Below are 18,188 nucleotides of genomic sequence, written 5' to 3'. Positions count from 1 at the left end.
TGTAAGTAGATAGCTAGATCAAGCACAGACTGGACTGGACGTGACTGGACAATCTTTTTCCCTTGGGCTTTCTGTGTTTTACCTCTGGTCACATTGCAGCCAGAGCCTCAAGTGTTGACCCTGAGGAACCTCTTGCTCTCCTACACAACTGCCAAAAAGTGGGGATTTGCTGACAATATCCCCTAAAGCTGATGAACCTACAGGCTCCATCCCTTTGTCCAGTAAAGGCAGATCCCCACAATGGGGAACAGAAAACAGCTTTTTTCGCCGCCACCTGCTTGCAAATGTCTGGGGAGCTCACAAGAGGTGTCCATCTCCCTGTGTTATCGGGTACCAACTGCTCTCAGGTGCTCTAATGTGGACAGCTGTGGCCTGAGCCAGGAAATGGGATGTCAGACTGGTCAGACCTGTGCTGAGATGCATTATCAATGGATGTGCAAATATGCACCACTGCTCTGCCCCCTTCAGGCAGCATCCCCTGTAAACACCAGCCCTGAACGTGCAACCTCACCTTTATTTCAAAGCACTGTCAGAGAGCAAGGAAAGAGTAGTGAGACCATGTGTTTCCTGCATAACACGGGGAACCCTTTTTGCCTCACACAGTGGCATTTCCCTCTAAAGACAACAGGCCAGGTAGCCACATGGGAATCAAGGTTGCAGTGGTGCTGTGATGGTTGGTGGAGTATATGTCCTTCTGGAAGGCTTCAGGACAGTCCTGGGGATGCGTATTTGGTGGGAGGAGACAACCGTGTTCTCCATTGCTCCCCTTTGCCTCTGCCCCTCTACTCTGCTCTCATAAGACTCCACCTGGAGTACTTCATCCAGCTCTGGAGCCCCCAACATAAGAAGGACATGGACCTGTTGGAGCGGGTCCAGAGGAGGGCCACGAAGATGATCAAAGGGCTGGAACACCTCTCCTGTGAGGACAGGCTGAGAGAGTTGGGGTCACTCAGCCTGGAGAAGAGAAGGCTCTGGCCTTCCAGTACCTAAAGGGGGCCTACAAGAAAGGTGAAGAGAGACTCCTTATCAAGGAGTGTAGTGATAGGACGGGGAGTAATGGCTTTAAACTGAAAGAGGGCAGATTTAGATTAGCTATTAGGAAGAAATTCTTTACTGTGAGGGTGGTGAGACACTGGAACAGGTTGCCCAGGGAAGTTGTGGATGCCCCTTCCCTGGAAGTGTTGAAGGCCAGGCTGGAAGGGGCTTTGAGCAACCTGGTCTAGTGGGAGGTGTCCCTGCCCGTGGCAGGGGACTGGAACTAGATGATCTTCAAGGTCCCTTCCAATCCAAACCATTTGATGATTCTAAGCAAGGTCCCTGAGACCTGATTGCCAGGGTGCCTGCCATCTCTCCCAGGATTTTGGGGAAAGGCTGGACACTGCCAGCATGGGGAGGTGGCTGGCCCTGTGATGCCCCAGGGTGCAGGTGGGGGGTTTACCCCACCACTTTTGCTCCCCGACGCCTTTAATCGCCGCTCGGTCTCACAGCAGCCGGGCGCAGGCAGAGGCTATTTATAGCAGGGGAGCCAAGGGGCCACATGGCCATGGGGACAGTGCCGCTGGGTGACATTCAAACCAGCTTTGAGGCTGGGGGTGTGTGTGCCAAAAAGGGGTCCTGGAGGAGGGCGTTCCTCATAAATCAGCCTGCCATCCCTCTGGCCACTTTTCTTCTGCCCCCCTCCAACCTCCCTCCACTGCACATAAGCAGCTGTGCCCTAATAGGGACATTCCTGCCCTGGAGGTCCCCAAACCCTCATCCCCATCACCCGCCCCTATTCTGTCAGGGTTGGGAAGGAGGGACAGCAAGAAGACTGTCAGCACCAGTGGCATTCGTGGAGCAGGAAGGGAGAGGGAAGAGGAGGGGGCTCTTACAGCTGCTTGTTGGTCTCAGAGCATCATTACCGCCTTGTAGGGTCTCTGGTGTTCTTAAGTCAGTCATCTGGTGACTAAGCGGACTCATTTCCCAGGGTCACTGCAACTCTATGGAGCCTGTCTGGAATTCACAGGGTCTCACCCGGGGCCGCTCCCCACCATGGGGCACTTGCAGAGCGTCTCTCCTTTCCTCACATATCTATTTTCACAAAACAGGCAGGAACTCGATATCTTCAAGAGGCCCCTTCGACAAAAATGGTGGGAATGGGAGGCAGTGGTTTCCGAAGTTGCAAGGAGGCAAATGTGAGCGTGGCTGGGATTAGACTTATTTCTTTAGGAAAAAGAAAGGACCAGGAACTGAGGGGTGACAGAAGCCTGGCCAGGAGACATGACTTAAAGCATTTCATAGGAGAAGGGACGGCTTTTGCAAAGCCAGGAGTCCCTCTGCTTTATGTCGCTGGGAGCCTGCTTTGGCCACCCCATCACATGTATGAAGGAAATGTGATGCTGCAGTGCCCTGCATCCCCTCCAGTTTGCAGCCACTATTGCCTGGCACCAAGCACTTTCAGAGTTATAATGTCCATGGTGCCCACATGTCACGCTGCCCCGCAGGGGGCCACCAAGGCACAAAGGAGGAGACAGTTTTTGCTTTGTGTCGGTGGCACAGGTTGTTCTCCCAGCCATGCCTGCAGTGCTCTGGTGTCCCCCATTCGGCCAAGAGTGCCTCTGCCTATGCCCAAGTGTCAAACAGCAGTTAGCAGCATGTGGTATCGCCAGCAAACTCGGCGCTGTGACACAGTGGGAAGAAACCCAACCCTTGTGACCTCTGGGCAGTGTTATCTCAGCGGGGAGGCAGCATGTGATGCATCCCACCCTTTGGTGCTGCCTGAAAGCAGAATATGGGTCACTTGTGTCTGTCGTGCCATGTTAGCAGGGCATGATGCCCTTTAGCTACCCTGTGGTGTTAATGCCGCTAACGTTGGGCTCTCTGGTTCCTCCCACAGCTGGCGGCTCAGGTCCTGGAGCCCAGGAGCATTGGCTTCGGGATGGTAGACTCCAAGAAGGATGCCAAACTTGCTAAAAAGCTAGGTGAGTCCCGTATCTGATATCTCTGGAATAGCTTGGAGGGGGTGTTGGAGTGATGCCCAATAGCCAGCCCCATAGAGGACAGCCAAATCCTTGTCACCAGGATGGAGAGGGTGATGTTGGCCATCGCAGACTGAGCACCTGCCTACCCCAACATAGTCAGGATCAAGTTGGGGGGCAAGGATGAGAGGGGTGACCCAACACCCTTCCAGTGAAAAGCTTCCTGGCTGAGAGTGCCAAAACAAAACCAAACCAAGTGAAAAAGAAAACCAGTTCATGCCATAGCGATGACAGGGTGGAAGCTCACAGCTTGCTGAGCAGAAACTAGACAGGTGTCATGCAGTAACCCCATGCTCTTCCTGTACAGAGACAGGTCTGACACAGCGGCACAGAACCAAAGCTTACAGGGACATCACATAGGCCCCCAAATGTCACCAGGCCCTTGGCAGGGTGACCCCCAGCCACTAATAGGGGAGCTACGGCCTTGCAATGGTTTGGCAGCCAGGTGCCAGCCCTTCCTCACTTGCTCCACAGAACAGAATAGGAAACCTCCTGCAAAGGTGAAAGGCTGCTGCATTGCTCACCCCTGGAAATTCCTGGCGATTCCTTCATATTTTAGCCCACAAAGCAATGTGGAAATACTATGGCACATAAATACAATAGCACACAAATATACCACTAGGCTTAAAGTCAGAGACTGTTCAAGCACACTGGACTGTATACTGGACTGTGATTTTCTTTCCTAAATTAGAGGCTAAGTGTGCTGGTGGAAGCTAAACTAAAGCTGAGAGCTTCTGCCTCTCCAAGAAGGACCAAACTACCAACCACCTTTACCCTGCCATCAATGCATTGCAGGAGCTTAGTGCCGGTGATTTTGGAGCCTCCACTGAGATGCTGCAGCAACGAGTCCTCAGCCCAGTGATATACCATACAAATCTGCCAGCCTGCCATCTGCAGCGTCTCTACCGTAGGTTTCTAATCCTTTTGCCAAGGCTAGCTAAGACACAGAGAGATTGAAGCTCGCTTTGGCTTCCCGTTCACTGTTTATGTTCACATAGTTCAGCCTTCTTCGGGCAGAGAGTACAGCCCGCACCAAAAATCCATTTTTCATCTAGTGTCAGGTTGTTCAAATTCGGGATATCAGTTAGAGCTCAGTATTATTTACTGCAATAAACAAGTTCCCGGTACAGAAATTTTCCAACTGAGGCCAAACTGTGACCAGAATGAAAACGTTCGACATTTGGGAAGAAACTAGCACAACTTCTGGCTGACATCTGTCCCTTGTGCTACGAAATAGCAGTCAGGATCTTGCTCAGGTTGTTTCTAGCTGGATCAACATGCTGAATTGGCAGTTGTGTTTTCCAGGAGGTGTTGCTAGAACGACAAGCAAGATACTCTGTAGTAAAAATGCTTTTAGTGATGTGTTGGCCACATGTCCTGGTTGCAGCTGGGAAATAATTTGTTTTCTGTCTAGTGATTGCTGTCTTTCCTGTCTCCTTCTTTCAGGCTTGGTTGAAGAGGGAAGTCTCTATGTCTTTAAGGAAGAGCGGTTGATTGAATTTGATGGGGAACTGGCCACGGATGTCTTGGTGGAATTTCTCTTGGATGTAAGCACAGATAAGCACAGAGATAGATAAAGTCTCTCAGAGAAGACATTGCAAATACTCACTTTGCTAAAGAACATGGGTTTATCTTTATTTGAAATTCCATCCCTATTTGCTACACACTGGTAGAGATGACATTTGCCAGCTTCCCAAATACTCGTCTGACCATGAGTTCCCAGGAAAGCTGGTCCCTTTCTATCCCACCAACCACTTATATCTTAAAGGTATTTTGCTCTCTTTCCTGTTTATGGTGTATTGGATTGGAAGCAAGCAGCAATCCCACATAACTAACTGCTTGTCACCCACCTCAGTTAGCAAGCTAGTGTGCAAACACTTTGCCATTTGAGAAACCTTTCACTCTTTTTTTTTTTTAAAAAAAAAAGAAGAGGTATTAAAAAAAAATAAATACAAGAAGTGGCATTCTCATGGAGCAGCTAACAGCAGCTCAATTCATTGAAAAATGTATATGCTGCAAACTATTTGCCCATTTCTAGACACAACCGCGCAAACAACGTAGTGTACTACTGCCCCTTCAGTGAATTTACCAAATTGCACTGCCATGAGTGGGAGAAGATCAAGGCCCTCACGCTTAGTGCTCTCAGGTCATTTTGTGCACGGGCACAACTGTGTACTCACCTTTGTGCCTAAATGCAAAAGAGATGCTGAACCCCTCACCAACGTGTTGCGCTCCTCTCTACCTTTTATTCCCAGAGCCCAGAAACACGGTCTTTGCTCTGAAGCGAAAACATTTTGCTGCTTTTTGGCTTTCCTTTGAAATGAGGCTCCCTTTACGGGCAGCCTTGCAGTAATGCAGTTAAGGGAGGTGAGGCAAGCAGCGAAGCCGGCAGGGTTTGTTTCCCAGGGTGGCAGCTTGCCTAAATGGTGACCTGTGGTGCAGGAGTGCCAGTAGTGAAAGGCACCTCTCAGGGAGAGAAAGAGCTCCTTAGGACCTCAGCTCTCCTACGGCAATGCAGCTGTGGCTGCGTGCATCAGATACTATAGCCAAAACGTATACAAGTGATTTCAGGGACAGAAGCAGGCATCTTGCCCCACACAGGAGGGCCACAGGCAGGGCAGGGCTTTGCTGCGACCCCAGCAGCGGTGGGATCCCTGGTTCCTGTGGCTCAGGCCACTTACGGCAGCAGGGAGCTGCCCACCCTGCTCTGGACACGGCAGAGGCACAGCCACATGCCAGAGCATCACTCGCAAGGGGTGCAGCATAAAGGCACTTTGTGAGGTTCTGTTCGCTCTGCTCTGCGGTACGCCACCGAAAAACCGAAAACACAAAGATTTCTGTTGGTGTATTTTCCACTCGAGAGGGAAAATACCCAGCAAAGCAGGGAAATAAGAACAAACACATCTGTGGTGCCTCGGCAGCCTGCTCTCAAAGGAAAACAAACCCAGAGGTCCTCTCCTCCTCTGTAGGCTGTAGGGTGGCCTGTCTTTAGGTTTTTTTTTCTAGTGAAGCCACACCTGATTTACACCGGTATTGCTGGGCAAAATAATCAGACCCAATCTTTTCACCAGCAGTGGCTAGTTAAGAAAACAGAAACAAAGTTTAGACTAAGGAGAGGCTGAAGCAGCAGATAGGTCTTCATCTTCCTCATCAACACTGTTACATGTCTGAGGACAAAGCATAGGTTTAACCCATTCTGCATGGGAGGATCAGCCAGGAAAATTCACATCCAGACATTTCACTGCTCCAAAACACTGTTTGGCCACGCTCTAGCATGCTAGTTTTAATGTTTTCCAAAAGCCAGTTCTTCGCAGTAACACCTTCCAGCAAATTACAGTTACGAACAAATATATCCATCATTCACAGAAGCTCACAGTCTCCATACCAGCCCCTTTCAACTGCTCGCCCTTTTTCTCAGCTGCTCTAAAGCCAGTTGCAATTGCTACCCCTTATCTCATATCAGCAGTCCCTCAGCATCCAATTTGGGTTACCCAGATGTCTTTCAGTTTCCCTCTTGATGCTTCAACCTACGCAGTGAACCTACTAATGACTCCCTCTGAAGGTGACCTGCATCTCTTGGTTCCTCACATTAAGGCAGAGAGCACTAAGTAGGGTTTCCAGCAGCAGAGAAATTGGGTGACCTCTTTCTCCCCACTTGGGCTGCTAGTGACACACCCTGCCAGGCATAGGTTCCTGCTGCAAATCGTTGCGTTATCAAATGCATTTGTCATGGCAGCTGCTAGAAGACCCTGTGGAGATCATAAACAGCAAGCTGGAGCTTCAGGCCTTTGACCAAATCGATGAGGAAATCAAACTCATTGGCTACTTCAAAGGAGAAGACTCTGAACGTAAGATGAATCTATTCCTCATGGGGCTTGGAGCCTGGCTGGGGGCGCTGGGGGCCAGGCGCTGGTTCTTCTGCATGGACATTAAGGTTGTGGGAGTATATGGCAAAGTAGCTGGAGGATGTGGTGGGGTTGCAGGCAAGTTTCTGCTGTTGCTATGCATGAGCCCATTCCAACACCAACAGCGGTGATGCTTCTGCACGGTGTCTGCTGGCAAGAGAAGGGGGTGATTATCCAGAGTCTCCTGAAGAACTTGTCTACCTCACCCAAAATCAGCTAAGGTTACAGTTACACTGGGTGAGCACCTAAATGCTTACCTCTTATGAGCAGTGAGCCCAAAAGGTCAAAAAAAGAGGGAGGGAGGCAAAGGGAAAGAGGGGGACACTCATTAAATGCTAACTTGGCAAACATACAGCAGCAGCAAGCAGGACGCCTTAGGGCAGCCTGGCAGGGGGACTGACCTGTTTCTCCTTGCTGAACCCCAAGACTGAGAAGAGGCTGGTCCCATGCCCTGAGAGATGTGCAACTCGGGGACCATTCCAGGCAAAACCATCATTGTTCATGAGCCTTGAGAAACCCTCACCCAAGTCTCTCCCCAGCAAGCTCCAGCAGTATCTTCTGCCAGCCTGAGCACTCCCCCTGCTCTCCAGGTGGCACCCCACACTTGCAAGACTTGCCTTTAGCAGAAAGACAGGCGTATTCTTACCTGAGCGAGCAATGTATCACCAGGTCTGCTGCACCGCAAAAGCCCCTCCACCTCTCCCGTCAGCTTTCTCACCTGCTCAAAATGGGCTGCGGGGACGGCTCAGACAGGGCTGTGCACACAATGCTGCTCAGTAATAAGTATTTTGAAGAAAGGTGGGAAATACCTGTTGTAAAGAGCTCTCACCAGGCTGAGAGCGTCAATCCTGACCCCAGCTGAGGACCTGATACCGGTGACAGTAAGAACGTACCTCATTCCTCCCCCTTCCTCCTGCAGCAGGAGGAGAGTGCCTAATCATGCTTGATGACTGTTTAGGGAATGGCAGCAATCATTAATGCTGGAGCAACTCCATATATTTCCCAGGCTGCTGATTTCAGCCCCAGTTAAGTGTGGCTTACCAGGATTCGTAGTATTGCTGAGTGTTGCGGGGGGTGCACAACATGCATCCTGTTCACTCGACATGAAATGGTCCTTGTTTGTAAACCCTGGAAGGGTAGAAGAAACATAGTGCTGCCATCTGATGTATTTTGTGATAATTTATATTTATTCTTCCTTCTGTGCTGATCAGAGCATGGCCAGCTGCCTGTGAAATCCTTTCTTCATTCCCCTTTTCTCCTTCCAGATTACAAAGCATTTGAAGAAGCTGCTGAACACTTCCAGCCCTACATCAAGTTCTTCGCCACATTCGACAAAGGGGTAGGCATCCATGGACCCCACTGTGGGAGCTCATAGCCTCCACCACTTGTTTTCCAGAAGCTCAGGATGCTCACAAATTTAATATCTGGCTCTAGCTTCTCATTTTCAGTGTTCCTGTAATTTGTGCTGTTGGTGTCCGCATTTGGATTTGGCCCTGTGGTGTTCCCCAGGGCTCAGTACTGGGTCCAGTTCTGTTTAATATCTTTATCGATGATCTGGATGAGGGGATCGAGTGCACCCTCAGTAAGTTTGCAGACAACACCAAGTCGTGTGGGAGTGTTGATCCACTTGAGGGTATGATGGCTCTATAGAGGGATCTGGACCAATGGGCTGAGGCCAAAGGTATGAGGTTCAACAAGGCCAAGTGCTGGGTCCTGCACTTGGGTCACAACAACCCCATGTGGCGCTACAGGCTTGGGGGAGAGCGGCTGGAGAGCTGCCTGGCAGAAAAGGACTTGGGGATGTTGGTTGACAGCTGGCTGAACATGAGCCACCAGTATGCCCAGGTAGCCAAGAAGGCCAACAGCATCCTGGCTTGTATCAGGAATAGTATGTCCAGCAGGACTAGGGAAGTGATCGTCCCCATGTACTCAACACTAGTGAGGCCCCACCTCGAATACTGTGTTCAGTTTTGGGCCCCTCACTACAAGAAAGACATTGAGGTGCTGGAGCGGGTCCAGAAAAGGGCAACGAAGCTGGTGAGGGGTCTCAAGCACAAGTCTTATGAGGGGTGGCTGAGGGAACTGGGGTTGTTTAGCCTGGAAAAAAGGAGGCTAAGGGGAGACGTCACCACTCTCTACAACTACCTGAAAGAAGGTTGCAGCGAGGTGGGGGTTGGTCTCTACTCCCAAGTAACAGGCGATAGGACAAGAGGAAATGGCCTCAAGTTGTGCCAGGGAAGGTTTAGACTGGATATTAGCAAAAATTTCTTCACAGAAAGGATTGTCAAACGTTGGAACAGGCTGCCCAGGGAAGTGGTGGAGTCACCATCCCTGGAGGTATTTAAAAGTTGTGTAGACGTGACGCTTAGGGACGTGGTTTAGAGGTGGACTTGGCAGTGCTAGGTGAATGGTTGAACTTGATGATCTTAAAGGTCCTTTCCAACCTAAATGATTCTATGATTCTATAAAAGGCCATTGCTCCAAGCCTGGAGGCAGGTCCTGGGTTCAGAAACCAGCCACATTAGGCTTGCAGGATCTTGACTCTGGCCTTGCTCTGCCCCAGTGCTTGAGACCAGTAGTGTAGAGCATCAGTCTTTTTTTAACCAAGGAAGGGTCCATCCATATTTTGTTGGCCACCCCTAAGAGTGCATGCTCTGGAAGAGAGAGCAAGCACCTTGACCTCAGCTCTGCCACTGGGAGAGACTCTGGGTAGGCAAAGAGGCACGCCAGGCTCACTCACCTCTGACCATCTGCACTGCAACAGGTTGCCAAGAAGCTAGGTCTGAAGATGAATGAGGTGGACTTCTATGAACCATTTATGGATGAACCTGTTCACATCCCTGATAAGCCTTACACAGAAGAGGAGCTGGTTGAATTTGTGAAGGAGCACAAAAGGTACGTAGTGTACAGGATGCTCCTGGCCAAAGGGTATCGGTAAAGGTGTCTCTCATCACAGGCTTATCACTCTAGGGCATCCCTCAGTAAAAATTAGGATAATGACCACCTTTTGGCAATTTGCTGACCCAGCTTTGAGATTTTGTCTGGTCTTTTTCTACACCCAGAAGTGAAAGTATCTGTGCCACAATCAGAGCCCACCACCATGGGGCTGTGACGACGCAGCTTCCCTCCTCCTCCTCCTCCTCCCTGGTTAGTCCTCCCTCAAAGAGCAGGGAGGCTTGCAGGCAGTGGGGAGTGGAAACCTTGTCCTACTTGCCAATGCCTTTAATTTAGAAGATGATCTTCTCCAAGGCCTCTGAAGCCAAAATCAAATTCTGTCCAGTCCCCTCTTTCCCCAAAACAGCTTCACTAATGGGTATATCCCTCTCCTGGTGCCAGATATGTTTGTAGGCAGTTCTGAGCTCAGACCAAGCTTGGAGGAGCTGCGATGGACTGAGAGGCCCCTGCTGACTGCAGGGGCAGAGAGGAAGCCACTGCTGTTATGGCTGTCTTAGTCCTCATCTGCAAAGGTGCTGAGCACCTACAATGTTTGATCAAGTCAGCGTGAGCTGTGGATGCTCCGTGCTTTTTGCGATGAGGTTTATTGCACAGTTGTTTAGGGACTTGGGCACCAACGGCCTGGAAGCAACCGGAAAGGCTGATCCCATCTAAAAGCACAGGGTTAAAAATAAGGGCATAATTACCTATGAGGTACTGTATTTTTATGCCCTTAAAAATACATCAGAGAGTCGCACAGGCGATCTGCTGCTCCTACAACTGCATTGCCCAGCAGATATTCAAGGGAGCAGAAAAGAGTTCAAGAAAAGCAGGGCCATTGATAGTGTTAGGAGAGCCCAAATCAGGCTGAGCTGGAGGTTTGTGTTCGCACACAGAGGCTTCAGAGACAGGAGATCATCTCTAGAGTCTGCGAGTCACCAGACTTGGAAACAGATCTCTGCTTTTTCTGAAATATGAACGGGTCCTCTATCTCCCATGTACTCGCAGGTCACTTTGCTGACCTCCTGGACTTCCTGGCCTCAGTCCTTCCCATCTTTCTTCCTAAGCTCATTCTGTCAGGCAGCAGTGTCAGGATGCTGATTAAACAGAGTCAGCTAACTGCTAGCCTAATAAGGCAAGCTCTTCACCAGCACAAAATTGCAGTGGAAACCCACCAAGTCTTACATATTTCAAGATGCTGTGCTGTGCTTGGTAGGAGCAAGGGGTGGTGCCGAGGCTCAGAAGGGAATTAAAAGGAATCTCATGAAATCAGATACCCGAAACCCCAAACCTGCCAAGATGCTGCCATGACAGTGGAAAAACCCTGGGGTGACAGTGATATGTTCCCAGCATTTAACACTGAGTCTCTCAGAGCAGAAGTGCTTTTTCCTGCCTTGCCACCAGTAAAGGACCTAAAGCCAAAGGCTGGAAGTGGAAATAGTCAGACACAGAGATAATCGGGCCTGTAGAGAAAAACAAAGTGACCTCAGCAGTTGCCATGTCTGGTTCCCTGTAGATAACTTGGCAGGATCTTCTGCTCTGCAGGAAGGTGTAGAAGATCACTTACCTCCATGCCCTCACAAAACAGATGTTCTCACTTCACCCCATCCAGCAGGTGTGGGCTATCCCTACGCTGAGGTGCAAAACCCTTCTGCCACCTCTCCTCCATCCTGCAGAAGGAGCCCCGTCATATCATCGGGGAAAGCTCACAGTGCTCAGCAGTACTCAGGCTCTTTGGCATGCTTTAAACAGGCCTTCTAAAAAGAGGTCCCCACTGCCATGCCCAGGCAGGCTTCACCACCTCTTTCTCCAGCCCTATGTGGAAATTGGGATTTTTCAAGGCAGGAACTGAAGCGAGTGGCCAGGAGGACCCCATACGCAGCCTCCTGGCTGATGCTTCCCTGGGCAGCTGCAGGCAGTGATGAGACAGTTCATCCTCTCCCGAGCAGATCAGGAAGCCGGTGTTCAGCACAGTGGCATGACTTGTCCAAGGTCAATAGGTGTCCGGCTGGGGACGGTGGCTGGGTGCCGCCACGCCAAGGTCTCAGCCCAGATTTTGCTCTGACTTGCACAAATACAAATTACGTGGTAGTTCCCCTGCCTACAGCAAGAGGCCTCTGGGTTTATGCATGTTTCACATGCAAAATGCTAGGGGTGGGCACCCCACCCCAGCCCCGTTCTCCGTGACTGTGGTGGCCAAATGTGGGGGCTGAATTCTGCTCCCTCTTATTCACCTAAACCCCACTTATCTTGCTCCCTCCGGCATTGGGGAGTAACCAGAGTAAATCTTCAGTAACTCCACAACAATCGGTACATGTGGGTGTGATCAAATCCTTCCCACCAAGTTTCCTTTCTCCAAGCTGCCCCCAGAGAACAGCTAGGGAAAGCATCTTGAAAGCCAGATACAAGTACATAATATGCATTCACCTGATATAATCTTCAGTTTCTGGCAATCAGCGATGAGGAGACTTGCTGGGTCAAAAATTGTATCCCTGATCTTCTGTTTAGTGGCTATTTCTTCAATCTCTATAGTCATTTTTTACCTCATTTCTATCTTGATGCTGAATGTCCCCAATTATCATGAGTTCAGTGGCTGAATTATGCATTGCATCAAAAGAGCATTCCTATTTGTTCGGTTTATACCTGCTACTTAATAATTCACTGCGTGCCTACTAGCTCTTGTGTTATGAAAAACAATGACTAGCCGTTCCCTGTTGTTGCACTTTTTTTTTTCACCACTCCTGATCTTTTAGACCCCCTACCAATATCCTCTTTGTTCACCTCTTTTACAAGATAACTAGTTCTCATCTATTTAATCTCCCCCGAACAGAGGTCATTCCATACCTTCGTTCACAGCTGCCACGTTTCCATGTCCCTTTTTCAGTTGTCCCGTATAATTTCTGTGATGGGGTGACCAGAACCAAAAATACATTCACTGTGGAGGTGCATAGTGTAGTTGTCCAGTGCTATAATGGCATGATGTGTTTTCCCAACTGTTTATAACCTTCTTTTTGCCTTTGGAGATGATGCTTTCTCAATTTGTGACACCTGGGCCCCTTTCCTGAGAAGCAAGAATTAATTATAACTAATTTAGAACCCACTGTTGCACCTGCATAATCAGGGTTGTTTTTCTGCAAGTGCATTACATCCTATGTCTATCATGCAGACACTCAAGTCTCGGGAGATCCCTCTGTATCTCCTCATAGTCAGGCCTGTGTTGGTTGTCTGAAGAATTTGATATGATAAGGAAATGCTCCGTATTCGTATTTTCTGTCTCTTTGAGATTATGTGAGAATATGTTCTGCATATCATCATGCTAAAGTACAATCTATGAATCTTAATTGGTTCATTCCCTCTGTCGTGAAAGCTGATCATTCATCTCCACCTTTCATCTTCCAATGTCATGAATCCACAGGAGGACTTATCCTTTGACCTAACTGCAGCTTAGTTTCTCTGAAACCCTTTAGTAAGGGACCTTGTCCAATGGTCCTCCGAAGGCAGCTCTCTGCATTGATCAGCATACCTTTGCCCACCCGTTGACTTGCTCGGGGAACTCCAGCATATCTACTGCCATGATTTTCCTCTTAAAGGCCACATGTGTCTTGTCCTATCACGTCATATTCCTTCAAACATCTGTTAACTAAACAACTTCTGGTAGCATCGTGTCCATAAGGAGGTCACTCTTTCAGATCTGTGGCTCCTCAGGTCCCTTAGGAACCTCTAAAAAATGCTCCTTGTTTCCACTGCTCTTGTAGCGAGGCAAACCAAAGCGGCAGGTTACACATCTCATTAATGCCACCTGGTCCTGGCAATGTGCTGCTACTCCCTTTGCCAATTTGTTGTAGGGCCTCATTGACCGACACTTCTCTTTGCGACAGCTCCCGGGGCTGGTTTGCCCGGGAGTCCCGCTCTGCTGGGGGAACCTCCCTGAACCGGAGGGAGCAGAACTGCAAAGGACTACTTGTGCTTGTCTGCTATGGCCTTGTGTTCCTTGGGTGCCCCTTTAACACCTCAGTCACCTCTCATCCTGCCAGGCTCTCTGACAGGCTTCCTGCCTCGGATGTGTCTGAAAACATTTATTAATCTTTTTTTTTTTTTTTGGCCTTTATGAGCTACTTCTCAAAAATATTTGCTTTGGCCAGTCTTACAGTTTAAATTTTCTCACCAGTGCTTATTATGATCTAAATTTTGCCAGAGGTTATTCTGTTGTCTTTGCTTCAGCAGAGTTTGGAAGGATTTTTACAGTGGAATTATGCTGGGGTAAAACCAGGAGAAAAAGGGGAACAAAGCCCACTAGGAATGTCACAGGGACTGCAATACACAAGTGAATGGGTCACCTCATGCTCTCAGCATGGGCAGAACAATCTGCCATGTGTGGGACTAATTCACCAGTGTACCCCAGCACAGAGAGGCATCTCATCTTCCCAAGCACAAATAGCGTCTGCAGTAACTCCAGTGGGGTCAAGGGCAGGGTTTTATCACCATAAATAAAAGCATAAGTTGACCTACTGTGCCCCTGCGCTTGCATTCAAAACATGGTGGTCAATGGCGCTGACTCCAGCCACCAACCAAATGAGCCACAGTGACCTTTTCCATGATACCAGCGGCGTCATGTGTGACAGTGCTGGACGCGTCCTCAAAGAGCATTTCTGTCTTCCTTTCAGGGCCACCTTGAGGAAACTGCGCCCAGAGGACATGTTTGAGACGTGGGTAAGCGCGCGTGGTGGGAAGCCTTGCGTCCCCTGCTAGCTTCCAACAAGAAACCGCTGCTCAAAAGCTGAAGCCTCTGGCTGGGCAAAACATTGTCTTTCCTTCCTTGCAAAGCCACTTCCCCTCCTCTGGGAAGAAGGGAAAGCCTTGGATGTGATGCCCAGTGCCTGGGTTCAAACGGTGTGTTCAAATGCTTTGCTCAGCAGCGGTGGACAGCTGAGCTGGGTCCCGTTTGCTCCCCAGAGGGTTCAGGGAAAGCTAACCAAGTGTGCCAGGAGGGCGTTGTGCCTCTGTAGCGGCTGCGATAGAGCTATGGAGAGCATTCTTCCCAAGGATGCTCTGTCTCATCTTATGCACCTCAGTGCTGGTGGTGGGGTCACTTCAGTGGCCTGCTCACTGGGCGAGCTATGGAGATTGTACCGAACAGATGACTCACGAAAATTGTATTGGGGTGGTCATACAATTCAAAATGCAAGCGAGGGCAGGCAGTTCAGATAATTATATAGGGTACGGAGCAAATTGCGCATTGATTGCACTTCTCATGGTGTGAGCAAGCTGCACGTCAGCGATTGTGAAGAACTAACCAGCGGTTTGGCACTGATGACATGCAGAGGACTCTCTTGGTCTGCAAGTGTGGGGGAAAAGAGGAAGGGTGAAAAGGAAAGAAAAACTGTGTATAACAAATTATCCTTTCTCTGTGAATGAGTACGATGTTAATAGTCAGTCAGGGACCGTCAAGTGTGAGCTGAATGCTGAAAACCAAAGATAAACAGGTGCTTTACAGATGCTAAGAAAGATGCAGTCATTCCTTCAAAAAGCTCGGCATATTTCTAACAGCAATTGAGTTACATCCTTGCTTGGCTTTGTAACCTGAAACGCTGAGGGACTCTGAAGCACCAAAAACCTTGGGAGTCTTTAGGACAACAAGGCGAGAGGTAATAAAACTGACGCAGGAGTTACGAGTCACTTAGGTATGATAGCTTTTCATTTTGTTTTGAAATACAGATTCTGTACAGAAGACAGCTTCCTAGATCCACTGAAGTTCCTCAAAGTTTTTTCCCAGGGTTTCAGTGGGATGCAAATTTTACATGCAGTGGTTTTGCTTTCATACTGAATGTGTTCTAAAATAACCTCAGGAAAAGTGTGAATTGTGGGCAGTGGGATGCTCACTTTACCAGCATCCTGGGAGTACAGAGTTGCCTCCGCTATGAGCAGGGAACTCGTACCTACAGGTGACAACAGGCTGGATTCTGATCTCGCCGCAAGTTCAGGACATCCCCAATACCTTCACTGGAGTTACTCTCGTTTTGTTTGCTACCTTGGGGGACAGAATATAGCTATATTATATAGCTGTGTATATAACTATATATCGCATATGGGGTTTTTTAAATTATTTTGCTGTCTGCCAATGCTGTGGGCAAATATGGAGAAAAAGCAACAGTGCAGATTTTGCTAGTTGTAAGTGGTCTGAATCCCAAGTAAATCTGCCTAGAATACCCTGGTAAAAACGTATTCCCTGAAGACGCCAGCAAAGGCCCAGCATCCGCTATTGTTTTGAAAGATAATGTTTTCCACTTAGTCTTTCAGGGCTTTTTTTCCTTTCAGTTTTTGATGGTGGCTTTGTCACCTCTGGGCTCAGAAGGGAAAAGAAATTAGCATTTAGATGGGACTTTTTGCTCGCATTAAAACCAACTGAAATGGAAACCGGGACCAGCAGCGGGTGAGGAAGGCAAAACCGATCCATGGGATAATTCAGAGATGACATTCATAGCAGGCGGATGATGAACCGGGTGCCAGATCTATTGGCCTTTGCCAATATCATTACCCATTACTCACGTGTCTCATGGAGAAAAGCAGTCCACCAGGCTGTCATTTCTGTCCTCCACTCATTGGAGCCCCGAAATGAGCTTCCCACTCAATTCCTCTCACTGTTCACGGAGACCCTCAGCCAGAGCAAGAGACCCATCACCTCCTGAAAGGTGCCCAACTGATCCACCTCACCTCTCACACTGTGAGGAAACCTCCTTTGCTGGCCCCAAAGGAGCACGTTTGGGGTCTGAGCGTGGTGGCAGATCTTTGTTTCCCCACAAACCATCCCCTGGCAGCTGCAAATTTATGAGGGTAGGGGGCCTCGGGCATGGAGGGTAAGCCTATGTTCCCATGCTAGAGAGCCTTTGCCATTGTTGTGCTCGCCTCATTTTTAGCTAAAGGGTTTCAGCAATGCTACCCAAAGTACCCACTTCAGCACCTACTACCTCCATGACTCAGCCTCACCTCAGGTCCCATTTCTGGTGTCTCAGTGGGACTCCAGTCAAGCCTCTCTTTGCAATTGTCCTGTTCGTTTGAAGGCATCCCATCGCTCCTCTTCTCCAGGAACTGCCTGGACTCTCCTCCCTCCCTGGCCCACCAGTAATAGTTTTGTTGTTTCCAGGAGGATGACATGGACGGAATCCACATTGTGGCCTTCGCTGAAGAAGATGACCCAGGTAGGAGTCCGTTTTCCTCCTCGCATGACTCTCCATCACTCAAGGTGGTGTAGTTTCATGTGTTTTGTTGGCATTGCAGAGCCTTGCACCCCAGCCGGGACAGGGAGCAGGGATGCTTCTGGGTGTTTATGCTAGCAGGAGTGCTAGCTGGGACTCAAACTTATGGTCTCTAGATATAAATGGATGTCTGACTGAGGAAAAAAAAAGTCATTGCCCCCAACCCCAGTGCCAGGATTTGCTCCCTAACTCTGCAGCCGTCTTGCTGTGTGGCTCCGAGAAAGTGCTGAGGGCTGGGTGTGTGATGTGCATGCGGGAAACCCGTGGGCATCGGCTCCTGAAAAGCCGTGGCATCGGTGCTTCTCCGCGCCATCAGCGTGCCGAGAAGCTGCAGCCGCTCGGGGGCTCGGTTCCTCCCTCGCCACAAGAAAATAGTGACATTGTTCCACTCCACGGAAGGATTATGAGACTTAATTCATGTGTAACTAATTTCAATACCCGGGGAGGATGCTTGAAATTAAAAGCCTTATTATCAGAAGAAAGAGCTGGGAGACAGCACTTTAATGAGATCTATATACAACCCCTGTGTGCATAGGGGGGTGAGGGAAGTTGAAAGCCCCGCAAGCGAAAAGTGCCTGCGTGTTTGCAGGAGTGGGCTGCAGCAGTTCATATATCATTTCAGATGGTTTTGAGTTCCTGGAAATCCTGAAGCAGGTTGCCAGGGACAACACCGATAATCCTGACCTGAGCATTGTCTGGATTGACCCCGACGACTTTCCTCTGGTGAGTGGCAGGGGCTCCTTGCCTTCCTCGGTTTAATTCATGGATGCAGTGTGTGGGTGTGTGTGTATGAACACAGGAATTGCCCCAGGGAATGTGGGACCCGGAAAGATGTGAAACTGGACCACGGGTGATGCCTGAGAGCTGCTTGTTGGGGTCTACCTTCCATAAAGGTGGTGTCTGGAGAACATTCCCAGAGCTGGGCACTTTCCTTTGCCATGTGTGGTGGCCCAGGCTTGGGCCTCTCTTCTCTCCTGTGCTTTCATGGATGCACGCTCCCTGCACCACAGCCCAGATGGATGGAATAATGCAAGGGGGTACAGCAAACATCCTTGTCTGAGCTTTGCTTCTCTCTCTTG

General features: G+C 49.4%; 1 protein-coding gene across 1 annotated transcript in view; it reads left to right on the top strand.

Annotated features, from left to right (window-relative positions):
- The window catches only part of CASQ2 (calsequestrin 2), a 36,224-nt gene that overhangs the window by 11,954 nt on the left and 6,082 nt on the right, over positions 1 to 18,188 (top strand). The window contains exons 2-9 of the mRNA XM_054187121.1: positions 2,876 to 2,960; positions 4,464 to 4,564; positions 6,754 to 6,865; positions 8,188 to 8,261; positions 9,687 to 9,817; positions 14,521 to 14,566; positions 16,998 to 17,052; positions 17,732 to 17,832. Of these exons, the coding sequence (XP_054043096.1) occupies positions 2,876 to 2,960; positions 4,464 to 4,564; positions 6,754 to 6,865; positions 8,188 to 8,261; positions 9,687 to 9,817; positions 14,521 to 14,566; positions 16,998 to 17,052; positions 17,732 to 17,832 (705 nt within the window). The remainder of the gene's footprint in view (positions 1 to 2,875; positions 2,961 to 4,463; positions 4,565 to 6,753; positions 6,866 to 8,187; positions 8,262 to 9,686; positions 9,818 to 14,520; positions 14,567 to 16,997; positions 17,053 to 17,731; positions 17,833 to 18,188) is intronic.

This window comes from Rissa tridactyla, chromosome 1 (genome assembly GCF_028500815.1).
Source record: "Rissa tridactyla isolate bRisTri1 chromosome 1, bRisTri1.patW.cur.20221130, whole genome shotgun sequence".
NCBI lineage: Eukaryota > Metazoa > Chordata > Aves > Charadriiformes > Laridae > Rissa > Rissa tridactyla.
The sequence above is the reverse complement of the archived record's forward strand: the minus strand, read 5'-3'. Positions and strand labels throughout refer to the sequence as shown.